The sequence below is a fragment of the Chrysochloris asiatica genome, unplaced genomic scaffold (assembly GCF_000296735.1).
Source record: "Chrysochloris asiatica unplaced genomic scaffold, ChrAsi1.0 scaffold00207, whole genome shotgun sequence".
NCBI classification, from domain to species: domain Eukaryota; kingdom Metazoa; phylum Chordata; class Mammalia; order Afrosoricida; family Chrysochloridae; genus Chrysochloris; species Chrysochloris asiatica.
Genome location: NW_006408725.1, coordinates 5,474,634 through 5,496,953, shown reverse-complemented (window position 1 = coordinate 5,496,953; position 22,320 = coordinate 5,474,634). Strand labels below are relative to the sequence as shown.

Below are 22,320 nucleotides of genomic sequence, written 5' to 3'. Positions count from 1 at the left end.
TTGCTGTGATGCTGGATGCCATCTTTATTTTAAATACCAGCAGTCACCCATGGTAGACAGGTTTCAGTGGAGTTTCCACACTAATACAGACTAGGAAGGACAGACTGACCACTTTTAAATAGTTATTGTTGTCGTTAAAGTGCCGTTGAGTCGGTTCCGACTCATAGCGACCCTCGAGAGGGTTTCCAAGGAGCAACTGGTAAGTTTGAACCACAAACCTTGCAGTTTAAACCAACTGTGCAGTCTAGCACATTAACCCACAGTGCCAAACCAGGACACACCAGGACTCCTTTAAACTTTGAATAGTTAGCTACTGAAAACTTTATGAATAGTAGCAGAAAGACTACATCTGTGAAAAGAGATGGTGGAAAAGCTCCATACCATGAGCCAAAACCAGGCCAAGGGAAGACTGTGGAACAGACAGACCATCAATTGCTCGTAAGCATGTTCAGACTACAGCTGAAGAAAATTAAAACAAGTTAGTGACAGCCAAAATATGATGTTGAACATATCTCACCTGACTTTAGAGATCATCTCAAGAACAGATTTGATGCTTTAGACACTAATGTGGAATGACATCAAGAACATCATACAGGAAGCAACTAAAAGGTTATTAAGAAGACAAGAAAGAAGGAAAAGACCAAAATGGATGTCAGAAGAGACTCTAAAACTTGCTCTCCAGCACAGAGATGTTAAAGCAAATGGAAGAAATGCGGCAGTAAAAGAGTTGAACAGAAAATTTCAAAGGATAGCTTGATAAGACAAAGTCAAGTTTGAAATGCACAAACACCTGGAGTTAGAAAACCCCAAGGGAGCACACTTGACTTTCTCTGGTTGGTCCTGAATTGGAAGTGAGACAAAAATTAGGAAAGCTGTCAGTCATTGACCAATCCCTGACTGCTCTGAGCTAATTGTTGCAGACATTGAGGGTCAGGGTTCTGTTGTCATAGGTGGTCTGGCTACTGTCCTTTTGAATACTCCGTTTCTTAGTAGAGTGGATGAGATTAGGTTCAGGAACCACCCTGTGCCCCTGTAGTTTGCCATTGTGACTTGGGACATTTTGCTGGAGAAAGATATCATGTTTGGTCAGGTGGAGGGTCAGAGATAGAGGAAGGCCCCCAGTGAGATGGATTGGCAAAGTGGCAGCATCTATGGGCTCAAGAGTGGCAACAATTGTGAAGTTGGCCCAGGATCAGGTAGTGTTTCATTTTGTTGTGCATAGGATCGCTATGAGTCGGTACTGACTCAATGGCATCTAACAACAACATCTTACCTTTGGTACTGAGCCTCTCTCTCCTCAGCCAGCTTCATGAGGAATGTTAAAATGTCAGCTCTGCTCCCAGGGAGAGAGCTTTTCAAGAGTAATCTAGATTGTATTCAGTGGGACAGCTTTTCACTATGAGTTAGTTGCTGTGTTAAGAAACAAACTCACTTGGGGGTAAAGGTAAGAATAGAATACTGAGGAGATATGACTGACTAGAAGAGAAGACTGACATTGAGATCTTGGAGATTCAGACCCCTGAGTTCAGAAACCAAAAGATATACATAAAAGGAAAGCCTGGCAAATCTCTAACTCACTGTCGCCATAGTCTTTTAACCTCTTCCTATTAGTTCTGCATCATTCAATTCTCTGTGAAGTGAGATTTGCCAAATGGGGTTTGCCATCTGAGCCCATCAATGAGGTAAAGTGAAGGGAAAACCTTTTCTGGTGGTCAGTCACCACTTCATCCCAATGTAACTTAGAAATCAAGGACTGGGTCCAGTGTGTCAAAATGGCATTTGACATGGTGTTTACTTTTACTCCTCTTTTACTGTTTCCCTTCTGCCTCTTTATGAAAGACTTTTTGGCTGTACCCTTTCCCAATTGAATTTGATTGGGGTTGGTTGAATCTTAAAAGGAGGCAGCCTCATTTGCTCCTTAAATCAGTGGAGGCCCACTCCAAGGGTGTATGTATGTGTGGTGGGTAGTTGTTTTCTTGGGTGTAGAACTGATTTAGATCTTTATTATGGACTCCTGGTATGGCATTGTAGAATAAGCACTGAATTGCATACTTCAAGCTGCTCCTCCGAAACCATATACAGTGTCACTATGAGTTGGAATGGACTTAACAGCATTTAGCATGGAGAAAAGATTGAAGTTGTCAAGGACTTCATTCTTCTTGGATCAACTATGAACACTCACGGAAGCATCAGTCAAGAAATCAAACGACGTATTGTTTAGGAAAATCTGCTGCATAAGACCTTTTTAAAGTGTTGAAGAGCAAAGATGTCAGCTTGACAACTAAGGTGCACCTGACCCAAACCATGGTATTTTCAATTACCTCAAATGCATGTGGAAGCTGGACAGTGAATAAGGAAGACTGTAGAAGAATTGATGCCTTTGAGTTATGGTGTTGGAGGAGAATATTGAAAGTGCCATGGGCTGCCAAAAGGACCAATAGATCCATTTTGGAAGATGTGCAGCCAGAGTGCTCCTTGATGGTCAAGATGGCCAAACTTCATCTCTCATACTTTGGACATATTGTCAGGAGTGACCAATCACTGGAGAAGAATATTATGTATGATAAGGTGGAGGGTCAGAGAAAAAGAGGAAGACTCCCAATGAGATGGATTGGCCAAGTGGCAGCATCGATGGACTCAAGCGTGGCAACAATAGTGAGATTGGCCCAGGATCAGACAGTGTTTCGTTCTGCTGTGCCTAAGGTCTCTATGAGTTGGTACCGACTCGATGGAACGTAACAAGCACCAACAGCATGCGAGCAGGAGCCCTCTCTTTTGTTGTACAGTATAATCTGGAGGAGTGAGTAGTAGGTCCTGCCAAGTAAATTAATAAAAACCCCAAAAATTTATTCCAACTCTTTGATATTCTATCTTTTTATGATGGTCCTAGTATAGTGCTTCAGGAAAAGCACTAGACTGCTAACCACAAAGTCGGCGGTTCAAACCCACAGTGACCTCTCAGAAACCCTACATAGGGTCTCTATGAGTTGGAACCGACTCAACAGCACTTAACAACATCAACAGCAACAACATCTTTTTATGAGCTTCATAGATTCCTCATCTCAATCTTCTTTTCCCTTCATATGTCCCCCAACCTTTAAAAAGAGAACAAAGCACCACTTGAAACAATCAATTTCCAGATTCTTTTTTATTTTAATCAGCTGAGACCATAAGAGCACCATTTCAGCACAATCCAATCTTTTGCAAAGTCGTGGATTTAAGTTGAGATTTATGAAAATACCTTACATAAGAAAGAGGCAGAACAGCTAGAATAGTTCTCTCATCTATAATAAACTTGGAAAGTTCCAGAAGCCTTGAAATGCACAGAAAACTTGGTTCTCATCCTCTAGCATTAGGCTCAGGTGGACCTGGGAGAGGCTCAGGAATGGCAGTGGTACCCTGGGGCCAGCCATGGAAGGGCAAGGGTGACTTTCATTACCTGGGGGTATGATCTATTGCCAGGAAGGTGATCTTGCTGTAATGGAGGAACTAGAGCATTGTAAATCTACCCTGTGCATCTGAAAAGGCATTGAGGAAATAGTTTACTTACAAGAAAATCAGGAAAATGGCCATAAGCAAAGCCAGAAAGCTAAAGAGTTTAAGTAAGTTTTCAAACACAGATGAGGAGTCTAGTAAAACTCGAGTTTTGGTGACCTTGAATGTTCGGTCCCACTGGGTCAGGATGGCGTTTCTGGCTCCTTCCCATTTCCCTGGTCCAGTCAAGCGGAACTGGTATGGTGAACATGGACCAAAGAAGATGGTCAAAGCCAGGCGTGGATCCGTCAGGAGCATGGAGAACAGGTTGGGTTTTGCATCAATATAGGTTAGAAGTTCATCCATGTATGGGATATAATCTGATTGTAAAGCCTTGCAGTAACACAAGCCAAACCTTTATCAAAGGAAAATTGGGGACGAAAAAAAATTAGATAAAACAATGAAATCTTAGAACAGAAAACAAATGCTGGTGTAGAGATTTGGAATGATTTCTGCATTCTCTTCACTCTTATAGCTGTCTAATGGTCTCATGCCATTTCTTAAATGCAAAATGGGCTGATATATATGACAAGAAGCTTTTACATGGTATAGTTCTAATTTTCAGGAATTTCCAGCAAACTTACTCTGCAAAAGGCTGAGTGGTAAATAGTTTAGCGTGGATGGCCATATTGTGGGCTGTGACCTAACTATAAACTCTGCTGTTATGGTGTGAAAGCAGTCAAAGACAGAATGGAAAGGAATGAATGTGGCTGTGTTCTAACAACCTTTTTTCTCACTATCGAAATTTGAATTTCATATAATTTTCACTTGCCACAAAATATTATCCTTTGGATTAAAAAACATTTTTTTTTAAAAAAAATGTAAAATCCCCAAACAGATGGACTGCTGGATTTGACCACAGGCTAAAGTCTGCAGAGCCCTGCTCCAGAACAGGGATCTGAATAAAGACAATAGATCTGAGTAAGACTTGATGAATGAATGAGCAGATACTTCTAGTGGGTTTGTTTGCCTGCTGATTATAATGTTGCTGTTTAGTGCAGTAGAGTTGGTTCTGACTCAGTGACCCTATTCTGAGGGGCTGCTGGTAGACTGAGCCGCTGACCTTTAGGTTAACAGTCCAGTGTTTATTCTATAGTGCCGTAAGATGAAATAATGTATCTGGTAAATAGGGTATATTGGGGTCCTGGTGTGGTGCTATAGAATAAGCACTGGACAGCTAACTGCAAGGCTGGCAGTTCAAACCTACTAGCTGCTCCTTGGAAATTCTATACAGGGTCACTATGAGTTGGAACCAACTCCACGGCACTTAACAACAACAACAACATGAGGTAGATTAGAATTCCAATTCCATGTGATGCTAGGTAACCATGGTCTGAAGTGATGATTTCTGAAAACAATAAAACTTCTCAATTTCTTGTTTCCTTCTCTCCTTAAACAAGTTACCTGGTTGTTGTTGGGTTTTGTTTTTGTTGTTTTTTTCCCCTCTAAGACTTCTTTCTCCCAAATCTAACCCTTACCTCTCTTTGCTATTGTTTTATCAATTTCAATTTTGATTCATATAGGTCTACATTGTTAACTCACCCACTAGGCTTGTTTTCTTTCCTTTCGTTAACCTCCTTTGCCATAACACTTGATGGTGGTAATGTATTCACACCTGTAAGACAAAAATGTAATTTACCTTTAGGTCTAGTGGGTAAAGATGTGACACTACTGCTTATTTTTGGGCCTCTACTACCCAGCTACCCATCTGCTCTTCTGGTGGAAATTTTTAGAACCTGAGCTGAATGGTAGTATCTCCTGGTAATACTGCCACCAGTTGAAATAAGGTGCACCTAGGCCATCTCACTAATTATTTGCTATGACAGGAGCTTACAACTAGTTTGAATGAATTTTGTCACTCAATGTCTTAAATTTTTTAAATTTTAATTGAAACAGTTGATTCTGTCCAATAACACAACAGAGACACAGCTTATATATTTTTTGATAATGGCACAAAATCATTATGATCCTGTAACTCAGTGAACAATAGAATGAATCCTTCTTTTAAAGAGCCTGTTGCCCAAGATGGGAGCCAGGGATGTTCTCAAAATTTCTGGTATCCAAAATCATGTGTCATACTGAAAACCTATATCCCACTATTTCACATACTCTTACCTTTCAGTACTCGAACAGCCCATCGAGCTTGCATTTCTCCTGTGGGTATCATCGAGCCCAAGGGTTTGATGAGACCGATGAAAGCCAGAGTTGACTTTTGCAGGTGCGTGGGGAAGATATACTTGTACAGTGATGCCTGGCCATCTTCAACTTTCACTACAGACTCATCAAGGAAGGGAAAAGCAAAGGTGTATCCAGTGGCAAAGACAATGATATCAATGGGTTCTTCTTTTGGGGAGTTTTTAAATATGACTGAATGTTCCTTCACCTCCTTTACATTCGGCTTGATGAGCACTTTGCCCGTGATGATACGACCTGGAAGCTCATCATTTAGCACAGGCTCTCTCAGCTGTACCCTAAAAAACAGAAAGACTAGGAAGTGACCTGCCAGCCAACAACATGGAGAACCCGCCCCCCTTCTCTTCCTGCATAGGAGTTGCTAGTAACAGGAGAAGAAGTTATCTCTCCTGGTCCTGGTGTGGTGCTATAGGATAAGCTCTGGACTACTAACCAAAGGATTGGCGGTTTAAGCCTACCAGTTGCTTCTAAGAAACCCTATACAGAGTTGCTGTGTGTCGGAAATGACTCAACAGCACTTAACACCAACAACAGGGGAGCAGAGGGTTATAAATGCCTCAGGCTCCTTCCACATTTCCTAGGGTCTATGGGATTAGACAAACTTCATTATAATTCTATGAGTTACCATCCAGGCTAGAGAAAGCTTGGTTTTTTTCAGGCAGAAAAAAACTCTGATAGAAAAGCTAACCACCTCCCCTGCCCCCAGAGGCCTGGAGAGTATAAGTGGAAGAGGGTAGATAAGAAATAGAGAGGAAAAATGGAGATGACAGAGAGTGGGAAGAGGAGAGGAAAGGAGATATGTGAAAGAAGACTAAGAGAGCAAGACAGAAAGCAGAAGTGCATGAACTAGGAAGAGGGTTGCATGTCTTCAGAGTTGGCCTGAGTGCCACCTTAGTAAATGGTTAATTCCAAATGAATCTCTTGTTCAGAGTGAACTCTGAAGGGCAGCCAGACAGGATCTCCAGGCTACAATATAGCCCTGTAACAGAATGTCATCATGCACATTTAACCCGTGAGGAAGTAGGAATTTGGATTCTGGTTAATGAGATAAGTCATAGGTTGTAACGGAAGGTCTAAACAGAAATCAAGACATTTTGATAAGTGCAAGAAGACATTGTCATAAGACAGATGACAAAGGACAATAATAGCAACAGCAACAAAAGATCCACTGTCATTTAGTCATTTCTGACTCAGTGCAACCAGATAGGACAGAGTAGAACTGCTCTATATGTTTTCCAAGGATGACTTTTTCTCAGAAGCATACTACCACGTGGTTCTCCCATAGAGCAGCTGGTGGATTTGAACCTCTGACTTCCTGATTAATAGACAAGTGCTTAACCATTGTGCCACCAGGCTTCGTTGAAGGACAACTATAGGATTCAAATGAGGAGACAAGAAAGTATGTTACTTTTGTCAATGAATTCTTCTCCAGATTGTGGCAGGCCAGGCAGTAGTAACTTGTCCATGGTCACAGAGCTCACTGCTGAATGTGTTTGGAAAGTGAGGATCTCAATGGCTCCACAATCAAAGGGAGATTATGGTAATATTTACAGGGTTATTAACAAGGTGAAAGGACACAATTTTACTTCTTGAACATTCAAGGACAGTTATTACTATCAAGTGAATTTGTAAGCCGTTTCTTTTTGTATTCAGCCATGTTGTCTGAATTTGTCTGGTTTGTAGGGGTCACTGGAAGGGCCGAGGTCCCCTCTTCCCAGCAGTACCCACCAGTAGCAGAGTAATTACCTGTCTTCTGGAACTACGCCGTAATTTGTGTGATTGAACCAACTGTTCATCTTTCTTGCAAGCAACCAAGACACAATTGGAGTTGGGAGAGCATTTCTGAACATGTTCTGAAATCGTGTCATGAACACCATGTCCCATGGGTACCCTGAGTCATACACTCGGCTTATCACCCATGCCCCTGCAGTTGTGCTCAGGAACACCTGGAAGAAATCACAGAGGTCACTCAGTTTGGTATGGGAACAGGGCTGGCCCTGCTGAAGGTATACATCCCTGACCAAGTATACATCATAATTCTTTTAATTCCTATTTTTAAATTGCTCTTTTGACATAATTGTATATATAGGGTACTCAAATGCCATAGGATATATTGAGTATCTATGAGGGGACTTCAAAAAGTTCCTGGAAAAATTCCATTATCTATTAATTCCATTTTTCCAGGAACTTTTTGAAGCCCCCTTTTATTACATGCCAAGAAGTCCTTGTGTGGTACAAATGGTTAAGTCTAGCTATGAACCAAAAGGTTGACAGGTGCAATCTACCCAGAGGCAGTTTAGAAGAAAGACTTGGTGATCTACTTTTGAAAAATCAGTCTTTGAAAATCCTCGGAAGCACTGTTCTACTCAGACACACATGGGGTTGCCATGAGTCAGGATCAACCTCAGGAACTGGTTTTGTTTTGTATTTTTATTATGTTCCAGGCTTGGTGCTAGGCACCATGGTGAATGAGACACTGTGGCAATCATAGGGAGCATAAAGTCTCGTGTGGAAAGAGAATGAACAATTGATTGAAACTTTATAACCCTAGTGGCACAATGGTTAAGTGGTAGTTCAAAGTCACCAGGTGTGTCCGCAGAAGAAAGAATCTGCTCCTATAAAGATTGTTGTTGTTAAGTGCTGTTGAGTAGTTCTGACTCATGGCCACTCCTGGTGACTATATGTAGGGTTTCCTAGGAGCAGTTGGTGGGTTTGAACTGCCGACCTTGTGGTTCACAGTCCAGTGCTGATCCTACAGCGTCCCATCAGGAGTAAAGATTACATCCTAGAAAACTAATGGGGTAGTTATACTGTGTCAAATGGGGTCCCTATGAGTAGAAATCAACTCAATAGAACCTAACAACAACAACATACTAATTATAATTGTAGGCAATATGAAGAAAACCTTATTGCCTACAACTGGGAGTTGTCTGCAAAGGGTTTCAACACAAACCATTGTTTGAACTGACAGTAAGAATCAGCTGTACAATTAGCCAAGTGATTTTTCTTTTATATGTTGTCTGCCTACTTGAGTTAATCAGCTGAACGAGTTCAGTTAAGCCGATAGTTACTTTGGTACCAAAAAAATAGAGAGTTGGTTGCACAATTTTTTTTTTTTTTTTAAAGCAAAAATTTTAGCCTATCAATCTGCTACTTGAAGAGGCAAAAATTGATTTAACAGATTTTTTTCCCCTCACCAAAGTGGGGCATGACAGCCACTAGTGTGTATCAGTGTTTTTGTTTGGTCTTACAACATAATGGAGCAATAGGTGCCATATAGGAAATGGGGTGGCAAGCACAAGAGACCTGTTCTGATATTAGACATATTTGCACTCAATCTGCCTTTCTGTGTCATGATGCAGATTCAAATTGGACATTTTTGGAATTATGACTTATGTTCTAAACTGAGGGGGGTTTCTTTGTTGATACAGGAATGATAAGATGAGCGTTAAGCATGTTTTCTAATAAAAGAAATTTCCAATTGATCAGAGAAATAGAAATATTTCCTATACATGTTGGTCACAGTAGATAGGTCTGTGTTAATTTTTGTTTCAGGACCTGCTTTATCTTCCAAAGGTCTCTTCCAAATTGTTAAATGTGTCCAAACCAATCAAGCAATCAGTCAACCAATCAATTAATCAACTAACCGATAAGATATTTTAGAAAAGTTCCAGAGGGCAATTTCAAAGTTGTTGTTGTTGTTAGGTGCCATCAAGTCAATACCGACCCATAACGACCTTATGCACAGCAGAACGAAACACTGCCCGATCCTGGGCCAACCTCATTGTTGTTGCCACGCTTGAGTCCATCGATGCTGCCACTTGGCCAATTCATCTCATTGGGGGCTCTTCCTCTTTTCCTCTGACCCTCCACTATACCAAACATGATATCCTTCTCCAGCGACTGGTCCCTCCTGACAATATATCCAAAGTATGAGAGATGAAGTTTGGCCATCTTGGCCTCCAAGGAGCACTCTGGCTGCACTTCTTCCAAAATGGATCTGTTGGTTCTTTTGGCAGCCCATGGCACTCTCAATATTCTCCTCCAATACCATAACTCAAAAGCATCATTTCTTCTGTGATCTTCCTTATTCACTGTCTGGCTTTCGCATGCATATGAGGTTACTGAAAATACCATGGCCTGGGTCAAGGGCACCTTAGTCCTCAAGCTGACACCTTTGCTCTTCAACACTTTAAAAAGGTCTTGTGCAGCAGATTTGCTTAATGAAATACATTGTTTGATCTCTTGACTGCAGCTTCCATGAGTGTTGATAGTTGAGCCAAGTAGAATGAAGTCCTTGACAACTTCAATCTTTTCTCCATTGATAAGAATGTTGTTTGCTCCTAATTCTTTTCCTTTACAGATATTTTTACTCTTGTAATGACTTATCTAATTAGTTAGATTGGTTTATTTGGAATCTATTTATTTGTAGTCATTTTTTGGGATGGAGGGCATGACTCTAATTCCATGACAATGGATATCTTGTTTTTGTTCACGCTTGGTTTTCTAGTATATTCTCTGTGGTTGGCACAACACTTGACACACCAGAATCCCCTAACTAAGAAGGACATCATGCTTGGTAAAATGGAAGTCAGCAAAAATGAGAAAGACCCTCCAAAGATATGTATTGATGGAGTGACAGCATTAATAGGTTCAAATATAACAATTTTGAGGATGGTGCAGGATTAGGCAGTGCTTTTTTTAGGTTGTGCAGAGGGTAGCCATGAGACAGAGCCAACTTGATGACACCTAACAACAACAAATTCATTTACAGCATCGTTGGGAAGATGACATACACTATGAAAAAGTAGTTAAGAATGCTAGGAAATAAAAGAATGATTGTTGTGAAGTGCTGTCGAGTTGATTCCGACCCATAGTGACCCTGTATAGGGTTTCCAAGGAGCAGCTGGTAAGCGTGAACCACCAACCTTGCAGTTCAAATGACTTTGCAGTCTGATGCATTAACCCACAGCACCACACCAGGACTCCAAAAGAATGGTAAGGTAAGTAAATGATAATGATTATGTAAACTCTGGATAGGAAGAGGTCACTTTATGTTGGGATGAGATGCTGAGAGAAAGGGTACTGCAGGAGGGAGGGAGGGAGGCGATAGTGTAAGCAAAGGTGAAGAGAGACGCAGGAACTGGAAAGGACAGCTAGAGTCAGGGATATCACTGTAGACCCATTTGATGGCAGTTGATGATCATCTAGAAAAATCATGAGGATAAAGTTAAAATGGCAGACTTGGGCCAAATTGTAAAGAATCCTGTAATGGTTAGAGTTAAATACAATTTGTTATTTTAGGTAAGATGTATATTTAGAAGTTTTGCAACATGTGAATGTCACAATGAGAACAGATTTTTCAGAGGATTTATTTGTTGTCGGATGGGGCTTGGATGGATGGTTTCCTGTGGGAGGAGGGACTGTAGCTTGGAGCACAGAGTTAAAGGGGACAGTTATAGTTACAGGCACAGGCTTTGAATCATACAGTTTGAATCAAAGGGCTTGAGAACTCGCTCCTCCATCTACTGTGATATGATTTGAGGCAGGTTACATAACCTCTGTAACCATCAGTTTCCTCATCTATAACCAGGAATACTAATAATACATAGGAGTCATGGTGTGATGCTTTAGGATAAGCACTGGACTGCTAACAACTAGGTTGGCAGTTCAAACCCACCAGCTGCTCCTTGGAAACCCTATACAGGGTCGTTCTGAGTTGGAACCAACTTGACAGCACTTGGCACTTAACAACAATTGTACCTAGGGGTCCTGGTGTGGTGTTGCAGGAGCAGCACTAGACTGCTAACTGAAAAGTGGGCAGTTCAAATCCACCATTCGTTCTTCAAAAACCCTACACAGGGTCACTATCAGTCAAAACCACCTTGATGACATGCAACAACAACAGTAGGACTTAAGGAACCCTGGTGGTGTATTACTTAAATACATGGTTGATAATTGAAAGGTCAGCAGCTCGAACCCACCAGCTGCTCTGAGGGAGAAAAGACCTGACAATTTGTTTCCGTGTAGATTACAGCCTCGGAGACCCTAAAGTCTTAGAATTCTTCTTTGTCCTTTTGGGGTGCTGTGAGTTGGAATTGACTTTTTGGCACCCAACAATAGTGTTTCAGTCTGTTGTTGTAATGATTGGTTGTGATGCTGTACTAAAACTCTTTAGTGCAGTGCTTGGCACAAATTAAGTAAGCCCCAATAAATAATAGCTACTTTGACAGTTATTGCTGGGAGGACAATGTGTTAGCCTCCATCCGGTGTGAAGTGATATGAATCTAATGAGGGTGACCACTAACAAGGAAAAGAATGGACAAATGAGAGAATTTTACAAGGAAAAATGGCCAGGATTTTCTGACCTATGGGACTGAGAAGGAAAAACTCTCTCTTGTGGTTCCTGCTGGATGACTGGGAAAATAACAAACATAGGAAGATGAAGAAGTTGGTTTTGGAGTAAATCTAATACTTGGGATATGCAGTGAAATTTATGAACATTCTAAGAAAAAACCCAAGCCAAATACTTTAAAAACTGTTGTGTGTGTGCGAGGAATTTTTATTCCTTTTACCATTTATTATGGTATGGTGCTGTAGGATAAGCACTGGTCTGCTAACTGGAAGTTTGGCATCTCACACCCATCAACTTCTCCTTTGAAACTATGAGTTAGGAACTGACTGGAAGGCACTTAACTACAACAGCAATGCTGTGTCAAATGTTGTTTGCCTGAGGCATACATCTGAAGATGAAGCTCTGAAGTGTAAACCTCTTCAAGTAACATCAAGAACAATACCTTTTTTGCCAGGTGGCTGGCTTCCACAGCAATGTCTGTACCAGAGTTACCCATTCCAATCACAAGGACACACTTGTCCTTAAATATATCTGGATGCTTATATTCTCGGCTATGAAAGTATTGGCCTTTAAAAGCTTTTATACCTGTAGAAAGAAAAATTAAGAAATAGCATCATAAATTTACCAAATCGATGAACGAAACACAAGTATTATTGGATTGATAGTATCCATTTGAGGGATGGTTTAAATTATTTTTAGGTGTGGCGCTGTGGGTTAATGTGCTGGACTGCAAAATCGGTTTGAACTACTGTTCAAGCTCACCAGCTGCTCCTTGGAAACATACGGCATCACTATGGGTCAGAACTGACTTGACGGCACTCAACAACAACATTGAAATCTAAGAAAATCTGGACTATAAATACATGATAAGGCACAGAAAGTAGCAAGTGATTATTTAATGGGGGTAATTATTTATTTCATTCTATTAAACACGCCTTCAGTTTTACCTATTAGAGCATTAACTTGTAAATGGAAATACTGTAGCATAAAGACATACTAAGCAAAAGTGGAAGGAGTCATTACCATTTACAGATTGATGAAAGTCAATGGTACGGCAATATTCTATTTACCAACAAGGAGTCCCTTGGTGGTGCAGACGGTTAAATGCTTGACTGCTAATTGAAAGGTTGGAGGTTTGAGTCTACCCAGAGGTAACTTGGAAGAGAGGTCTAGGGATATACTTGCAAAAAATTAGTCATTGAAAACCCTGTGGAGTACAGTTCTACTCTGACACATTTAAGTTATAGTTGTCTCATTGGCAACTGATAAAAGAAGAGTACCTGGGCAGTGCATATGGTTAAGCATTTGGATATTTATCAGAAGGTTGGTGGTTCAAATCCACACAAAGATGACTCAATCTACTTCTGGAAGATAACCAAAATCAATCATGCTGCTGTTGAGTTGATTCAGACTCATAGAATACAACTGTCCCATAGGATTCCAAAGGCTATTAATCTTTATTGAAACAGAGTGCTACATCTGTCTCCAATGGATTTCAACTGACAACATTTCAGTTAGCCGCTAGCACCTACCCATTGTTAAAGCAAGTCTCCTTTCTGAAAGATCACAGCCATTGGAAGCCCTATGGAGTACATAATGTTGCCATGGTTTGGAATCAGCTGGACAGCAACTAGTTTTATTTTCTTGTTTGTTTTTTCATGAACAAGAAACAATAGCAAGAATGTAAAGAGAACTATGAGCAAATACTTCTACTCTAATCATCAAACTGTTTTAGACACCAGTGTCTGGCGCTGCACTAGATGATGCGGGGGAAATGGGATAAATAAAACGTGTCTCCTATTCTCAAAGATCCCTGAAAGTTGGGGCAGTTCACTTTAATGACTGAGTATAACATAGACCATATTTGCTGAGTCAGCCAGTATTGGCTTTGAGAGAAAAAGGATTACATTAGTTGCACAGGAATTAGATCTACTAGTTTTATCTGATAAGATATCTTAAGTAATTGATACCAAATCTCATTAAAATATCAAATAAAAGTGGAGAGAGTTTTGAAAAATACTCTCAAGAGGGTTTTACACAATTAGAAATATTTCATGGACAAAGAATATGTTTTATCAAGAAACAGAGATAAAACATCTAGATTTTCTCAAATGATTAATGTGGATGCTATGGGAGGTGGCCTTACCAAGACCTGGTGGTTCTTTATTTCATCAAAATAATTAGAAATCTAGCATGAATCTCAGATAAAACCCAACCACAATCTAGAACATTTAGAATTTAACAAGCTTGCAAACAAGTTCAAACATTAACACAGCACAGTCTCAGTACTGCTGAGGAGAAGAGCTGGAAAAGCCTCCAGGGAATCTCAGAATTATCTGTAGATCTTAGATTGCCATGTTGTTGTTAAGTGTCGGTTCCCACCCATAGCGACCCTGTACAGGGTTTCCAAGGGTGTAAATCTTTACGGGAGTAGAAAGCCTCATCTTTCTCCCACGGAGCAGCTGGTAGTTTCGAACCACTGACCTTAAGGTTTGCAGCCCGATTCGTAACCACTACGCTACCAGATCTTCTTAGAGTTTCTCTAAATCAAACTGCTTTGGTTAAAAGTGAGCAAAAGCCAGACTGTGGCTGAGTCTAATTTAGGGTGTTTCCCCCTGCTTTTTCACAAAGTGAAGACATTTATTAGAAGAATTTGATTTTGTTAGTAAATACACCAGCAAGGATGAAACCTGAATAAATAAAAGCACTCATCTTGGGAAGTTCCACAATTATTCTCACTAAAATGCCCATTATCTTTACTGAGACTTCCAGGAATGCCTTATTTCGCAATTTCACCAGAGTTTATGACATATTAAAAAAACATCTGCAGTGAATTTGAAATCTTTAATAGTTAACAACGACCCCAGGGAGTTAAGTACAGACTAAGCAAGTCTGTTGTTAGCCAGGGAAGGGAGATGGCAGGGTTGGGGGATTCTAGTTCAAACTTAGAATCATATAATTTTGGAACTCAAAGGAGACTTAATATGGAGCTGGGCAGGGATTTCAGATGGTCAGTTGGTAGTTTCAGGTGAGGCAAACATATTGAAAAGGACTACAAGATCCATAGAGCTTGCATGTTTGAATTGTGTTGTACACTGTCGGGTAAAGTGGTCCAAGACCTGCAATTTATGGGTGAAATAACAAAGGCTTAGAAAAATTAAATGGCAGGCCCACGACGTCCTTTTCAGTTAGTGGTGAAATGTAGAATCTGCACTTCCATGGTCTCAAGATTATACTTTTCAAACTGAGCACATTGTCTCTGTTGTTTTCAGGTTGTACATTACCCTAATGTGATCTGACTTGAGTGACCTTTGGGGTTAGATCAAGGACCTTTGGAAATTTGTGAGTTCATTGTAAGATGAGGCTTAGAACTACTACAGACCATATCAAGACTGTAATTCCTCCACTGAATTCCCATAAAATTCTATTCATTCATACAGAGTATTGTTATTTGTTGTTAGCTTCCATGGAGTTTGTCCCAGATCCATGGCACCCCCATGTACAATGAAGTGAAATGTTGTCCAGTCCTCTGGCAGTACCATGATTAGTGGCAGATGGAACTGCTGTGATCCATAGGTTTTTAAAACATTGGCTATCTGTCAGAAGTAGATTCAGCATCATTGTTAAGTGCCATAATGTCGGTTCTGACTAATGGCAACCATGTATAGGGTTTCTGTGAACAGCTATTAGGTTTGAACCATTGATTTTGCTGTTAGCAGTCCAGTGCATATCCTACAATGTCACACTGCAAATCATCATTGACAGATGGGTGGTTGCTGCATACGAATTGCTCTGGCAGGGAATCAAACTCTGCTCTCCCATACGGAAGGCAAGAAGTCTACCAATACAAATAATATAATCTCTTGTCCACCTCTTTAGGCTTAGTACCAAGTACAGTATACTATTGGGGTTGAGTAAATGTAGTGTAATCACTAGACTATGTAGTTTTCTATTCTAGTCACTGCTTCCTGGGAGCATTAAGTGCTGGCTACTCAACACTTTGCTCTGTAGACAAGAGTTGATAAAGGATTGAGTTGTTTTGTAGTGTGGTGAGTGTCTACTGCTGAATGTGTTTAAGCAGAGGTTGTTGAGCCTCTAAGGAGCCCTTGTGTTGCAATGGGTTAAGCATTAGTTGGTGGTTCAAACCCAACAGCTACTCCGTGATGGAAATAAAGATGAACAGTCTTGGAAATCCTTTGGAGCAGTTATGGTCTGTTCTATAGGGTCACTGGGTTTGGTTTTGGTTTTGCTTGAGCCTCACTTACAGGTGTTGGAGAAGACGTATTTCCTGCATTGGAAGCACACTGACTTTGGTGCTTTTCAATTTAATGATTCTATTCTATGCTGTAAGAGAAGTGCTTCTCTGCTAACCACAAGGTTGGCGATTTGAACCCACCCTGTTCCTCAGGGGAAAGATGAGACCTTCTGCTCTCGCAAAGATTTACAGCCCCGGAAACCTTTTACAGCGTCACTATGAACCGGCACTGATTTAATGGCACTTAATCACAATACCAACAACATTCTGTAATAGTTTCAGTTTGACTAAGGAAAGGATCCCTGATGGCTAAATGTATAAGCACTTGACTATTAACTGAAAGGTTGGTGGTTAGACTCCATCAGATGCTCCATGGGAGAAAAGACATAGTTCTTCACTGCCATAGAGAATGCAACCCAGAAAAAACCCTGTGGGGACGTTCTGCTCTGTCCTGCAGTGTCACTGAGTCAGAATCAACCTGACAGAAAACAGCAAGAACAATTAGAAGAAAAGTTTCCTAGTTTTAACATTTTGATTTCTTACTACAGATGAAGTAAGCCAAATCATTCCATTCTCAATGCCCTCTGAGATGCAATCCAGTTGAATTTTGCCATGGATTAACACAAATGATTGAGAGATCCAGATAAAGAAACTGAGGCCCAAATATGTCTTAACTTCCCTCCCAAGACTCATCTCCCTCTGGCCTGTTGAACCTTTGCCATAAGCCTCTAATGTAGCTGATTGCTGTGGCACATACCATACAAACACACATACCACACACACAAACAAATATAATGCTTTCTTTACTGATTGACCTTTGTAGCTTCTACTGTCAACTTTGGTTACACAGCTTTTGCTGAGGTTAGCAACTTGCCTAAGTAACTATGCCTTAGAAGATCTCCTGAGGGACACTGAACCTCACTGAAACATGAAACTGCTTATTAAGTTATCCATCCTATTCTTTGGTTACTCATATGTTGTTTGCAATGATATTCTTCAGATGAAAACCAGAAACTGGCCAGAAAAATGCTGGTTAGAAAGAAAACCCTGTGACCTCTTAACTTTACTTGATGGGTGAGCCACAGGAATTGGTTCCCAGAGCAGTCACATATCAGGATAGCTCCCAAATGACAACTCAAGGTCAGCTATAAAAAATGCTGTACCTGGAAAGGAGTCCAGGGGCAAACTTGGATTAGTAAGAAAACCAGTGCAGACCATGACAGCATCAAAGACAGCGGACTCTTGCTTCCCTTCATGTAGAGTGATCACATCCCATTGGCCAGAGACAGAAAAATCTGGGCGCTTTGTTATACTGCAGACTTTGGTCTGAAAGAAGAATCATAGACACAATTAGTACTTCGCGTGGTTCCAGTCAGGGCTTCCTGGATGATGTACTAGTTGACATTTGAAACATACTAGAGCAGAGTAAACATGATTAATAAGAGAGTCTTCAAAACATAATCAAGCTACCAGGATAATTATAATTTTCTAGATGGAAGGGCTCTAAGGTTGCAGTTGTAGAGGGGTGTCTAAGAGAAGTAGGGAGGTCCCCAAAGTTTTAAGTGACTTGCTCAAATTCTGATAGCAAGTGATAGAATCAAGATTATAATGAGGTTTTCTGATAATTTTTTTTGTTTTTCTTCCTTTATGCAACCCTGTTTCTCAGAATTTTCTCTTCAACAACAGTGTCATTAATGGAAACATGGATAACAAATGATTTAAAAACAGAAATTTAGCCCCAAGTATCTTATGAATCAGACTGCTAATGTGGTGCTATAGGAGAAACCCTGGACTGTGAATCTCAAGGTTGGCAGTGCAAACCCACAAGTAGCTCCTCGGAAGCCATATAAGGGGTTGCTATGAGCCACAGCTGATTTGATGGCACTTAACAACAACAACAACAGTCTTGTGAATCTGTTGCTGAATTTTCCCCATATCTAGAAAATTATTGAAATGTGATAACCTTATAGCTTGAATTTTTTTTGAGTAACCCAAATTTGAAGTAGTCTATTTTTTGTTTTGTTTTCCATTGAGCATATTTATATGTCCATGAATACTCAATTCTGATTTAGGAAATATTTATACATTTAACAGAAGTCAAATTTCAAAGCATAAATAATCTGAGCAAAAGGCTTTGCTGCCTTTCTTTCCTTTTCAGAATTTTGAGAGTCAGGCTTTCCAAGTTTTTTAAAATTCATTTGCTGTTTTTAATTAGTTTGCTGTTTGGTTTATATACCTACTCTTAACTTACTGAGATGGTTAATTTCCAAAGGCCAGATCATTATGTGAAAACTGGCATTATGCAAAAAGTGAAAGATGACCACATCATATCACAAAATGGAGAAAGACTACATCAATACATAACTGCAAAATACATCATTACACAACTGCAAACCCCCAGAAAATCATAGACCAGCCAAGTTGACACATAACCTTGACCATGAAAGCCAGCATTATTCTCACCTAGCACCCTGCTATTCATTATTGCCAGGTGTTTGTCATTAATATACAAAATTGTCAATATAGTAGATTTTTTTTACTATTTCCGTAACAACACAATGTTAGATGGTAATATAGTTTATAAATAAGGAATTGATGTACTATTTGAAGTGCTTGTTGGGTTTCTACGTTTGTATTAGCAGCTGTATTTGTTTTGTCTTTCAAAAGTACATCTTTAGTTAATTAAAAATCTTTAAAAATAAAATTTATTTTTAAGTATAAAAAGATTAAATTTTCATTAATGGAAATTTGGACTATATAGGGAGAAAAAAGAAATGAAACCAAACAAAAATCAACCATAGACCACCTCTTAGAGACACTTACTTATGTGTACTTTCTTAAAACTTTGGTAATGTCTTCTAGCTTTTAAAAATGGTTTTAAAACACAGTTTAAAGTTTGAGCAACATGTGAAGGAAATGCTTCAGATTCAGGAATTCTGGTGAATTTACTTAAAAAACTTATGTGGATCATATCCATCTACTATGATAGTACTTTATTTTTACTAGTACTTTATTTCAAAATAGAAAGTGGAATAAAATGCTCCTTGGAAAACTGGGCAGGAGTACTTTAAGACTGTGAACCTTATATGCTACTTGCTTTGTTCAGTCTCTCCATTCTTGCTGCTTTCTCTGTATAATTCCCAAGAATGTCTCCCCATGGCCATTTCTGATAGGACAGGGAGATAGGAGAACTAGAACACATATTTCTTAGAGTGATTTGTGATTTTTTTCTTTTCCTTTTTTTTTTTTTTTTTTAATGAGGGAGGCAAAAAAAGAAAAACCAAGAGGAGAATGAGGATACATTCATTTGTCCCAGGCCTGCTGCCTTCCTTCTGTCTCCATCCTCTGGAATGGGAAGGGAAGAATGTAAAACCTATTAGAAGAATGGCAGACAGATGTTTCTATTCCCAAGAATATCTAGAACAGATCTCCTTCAAGAAGCAAAGTGATCTTGTCTATTGGCCATTACACAAATCCAGTCCTATAAATGGGATAGTCAAGAAGATAATATCCAGGGGACAAGTATCCTTATATGCAAGAGATTAACCTGAGCTGAAAAACTAGTTTGAAATTTTCAGTTCCTTTAGGATATTTGGGTATAAGCATTGCAATTTAAAAATGCTAAAAACGTATGCGTGTGAGTGTTTACACAAATAAAAAGTGTCTCCTCCATTCCAGATTGACTTGGGATGGGAAGCAGGCATAAAGGTTAAAGGAATTCAGTCATGTATTATTAATCTTGCTACTTCATTTCTTCTAGGAGAGAGATAATAGAAAATAGCTAGGAAATACTTCCTAACTGCTGACTGATGGGTAGTATCTTACCTTGAATTGGATACATTTGTGAAGGTTGAACTGGTTTGCATACTTTTTGAGATATTCCAGGAATAGAGAATTTGGCACATAGTTTGGATAATCATCTGGGAATGGAAAGTCTGAGTAGCAAGACATCTCCTTGCAGCTGTTGGAAACTACAGACTTGTAGAGACTGGCTCTGCCTTCTTCCACATGTTCCTGTACAAATAGTGCACACACATAAGTATATAAATGTATGCACACACACAAATAAATCAGTGTTAATTTTCAGGAACTTCTAATACTGAACAAGTTTAAGGTAACCCCAAAATATATGTTACCTGCCACCTTTCCAATGAGATTTGTTGGGGGGTAATGAACATTGGATCCCAGTAAGAGTTTTGTGATGAGAATTTAAATTTCATTCATGACATGTTATCAAGTAAAACTAGGACCAACTCACTTGTCCAGATTCACATAGTACCATTGAGATACTGACTACAAAATATAGCATAACATGCAAATAGAGAAGAGTCAGGAACTAGTGTTTGGATGGTGGACAGTTGCTAGGTGTTTTGGTTTCATAGATGTGTTGTTGAATGGATTATGGAGAAGAGGGGCTCAAATTATAAAGGATATTATATCCAAAATTAAGGAATTTGGGTTTTATAGGAGGATTAGGATAATCCACCAAATGTTTTAAGCATGGAAGTGATTCATGTTAGATTTTGGGATGATCTCTCTGGTTTACAGAAGATAAATTATTTGGGGCTGGAAAGGAATGAAGGTGGCCAATTAAGAGCCTAGAACACAAATCCATGTAAATGAGGGCCTGAGCAAGGACAATGGATTTGAGAGGGGGAAAATTTGTGAGATGGCAGTAAGAAAGAATGCATCAGTTTGTGAGACCAGTTGGACTTAGGGTGTGGGAGATGAAAATGATCACAGATGTCCAGGAACAGTTGTGTGTATGGTGTACCACTAATGAATTTTGCACCCCAGTTTTGACTTAAACAACTTATAAACATCAACAGCTCATAAGACTATCAACAGGTTGGATAGTAAGCTGATTTAGTAATGTCTTTAATATACGTTGTCTCTGACTTTTGGATGGTATTATGGATGATTTTTCTTCTGCTTTTAATGTGAAGGTCTTTAGTATCTTATTATTTTTCATCTTGTCCCCTATTCCTGTGAAATAACAACAAAAAAAAATTATTTGTGTGAACAAGTGGAAAGATGAACATAACCTCACAAATGGAGAGGGCATGACTCTAAATCTGCATGCAATCTATGGCTACCATTCAAAATAAAATTATAAACATAACTCTGTGGTTTGAATGAATGCATCAGCTAGTATGACCTGACTCTTACAGAACACCCTACTTATCTGTGACCTCAGTCAGCCTAGAAAACTGCAAGCTTCGGCTTCTCAGAAAGATGACTAAATCCTACTCTTTCATGCTGCAGGAAGAAGTAAAGCAGTTCTACTCAAAACTTGAGTCTGCAGATAGGTACGATATAAACTGTTTGTTACCAGACTTTGACAACATAAGTACGGAAATTGAGAGTATGCATTTAAAAACTTTATGGCAGTAATTTGGCTTTGCCCAGTAGCCAAATGTGGACTCCTTTATGTGGAACATGAAAGAGCAGATATTTTGTTTTGTGTAATTCTTGCGATGAATTGCATGAGATTTGAACTGTGTCCTAGTCATGTGCAGTAAGACTGTACTAAAACCAGAAGCACACAAATCTGCTGCAGTTGGGTTGATTGCAATGTATGGTGACCAAGTGTTATAGAGCAGGACTGCTCATCAGGTTATCTTGGCTGTGATCATTATAGAAGCAGATCACTGGTACTTCCTTCTGTGTCATGATTGAGTGGATTCAAATGCCAACCTTTAGGTTAGTTTTGGTTGTTAAGTGTCTTTGAGTTGGTTCTGATTCATAGAAATCCTGTAAAGAGTTTCCGAGGAGCAGCTGGTGGGTTTGAACCACTGACCTTGTGAGTCGCAGTCTGGTGCTGAGCCTACAGTACCACACCAGGAATCCTTTAGGTTGGTAGTTGAACACAAACTGTTTGCTCTACTCGGACTTTATGACTACATTGTTGTTGTTGTTGTTAAGTGATGTCCAGTTGATTCTGACTCACAGTGGCCCTGAATAGCGTTATTGAGGAGAAGAT

General features: G+C 39.7%; 1 protein-coding gene across 2 annotated transcripts in view; it reads right to left on the bottom strand.

Annotated features, from left to right (window-relative positions):
* Positions 1-3,314: 3,314 nt before the first annotated feature.
* The window catches only part of FMO1 (flavin containing monooxygenase 1), a 39,013-nt gene continuing 20,007 nt past the window's right edge, over positions 3,315-22,320 (bottom strand). The window contains exons 2-8 of one of the 2 annotated variants that reach the window (XM_006872644.1): positions 20,163-20,351; positions 17,501-17,663; positions 12,525-12,667; positions 7,474-7,673; positions 5,650-6,005; positions 5,077-5,149; positions 3,315-3,889 (exon numbers count right to left, since the gene is read on the bottom strand). In XM_006872644.1, coding sequence (XP_006872706.1) covers positions 3,547-3,889; positions 5,077-5,149; positions 5,650-6,005; positions 7,474-7,673; positions 12,525-12,667; positions 17,501-17,663; positions 20,163-20,351 — 1,467 coding nt within the window. In that variant the 3' untranslated portion in view covers positions 3,315-3,546. The remainder of the gene's footprint in view (positions 3,890-5,076; positions 5,150-5,649; positions 6,006-7,473; positions 7,674-12,524; positions 12,668-17,500; positions 17,664-20,162; positions 20,352-22,320) is intronic. The other variant, XM_006872643.1, reaches the window with a different exon arrangement.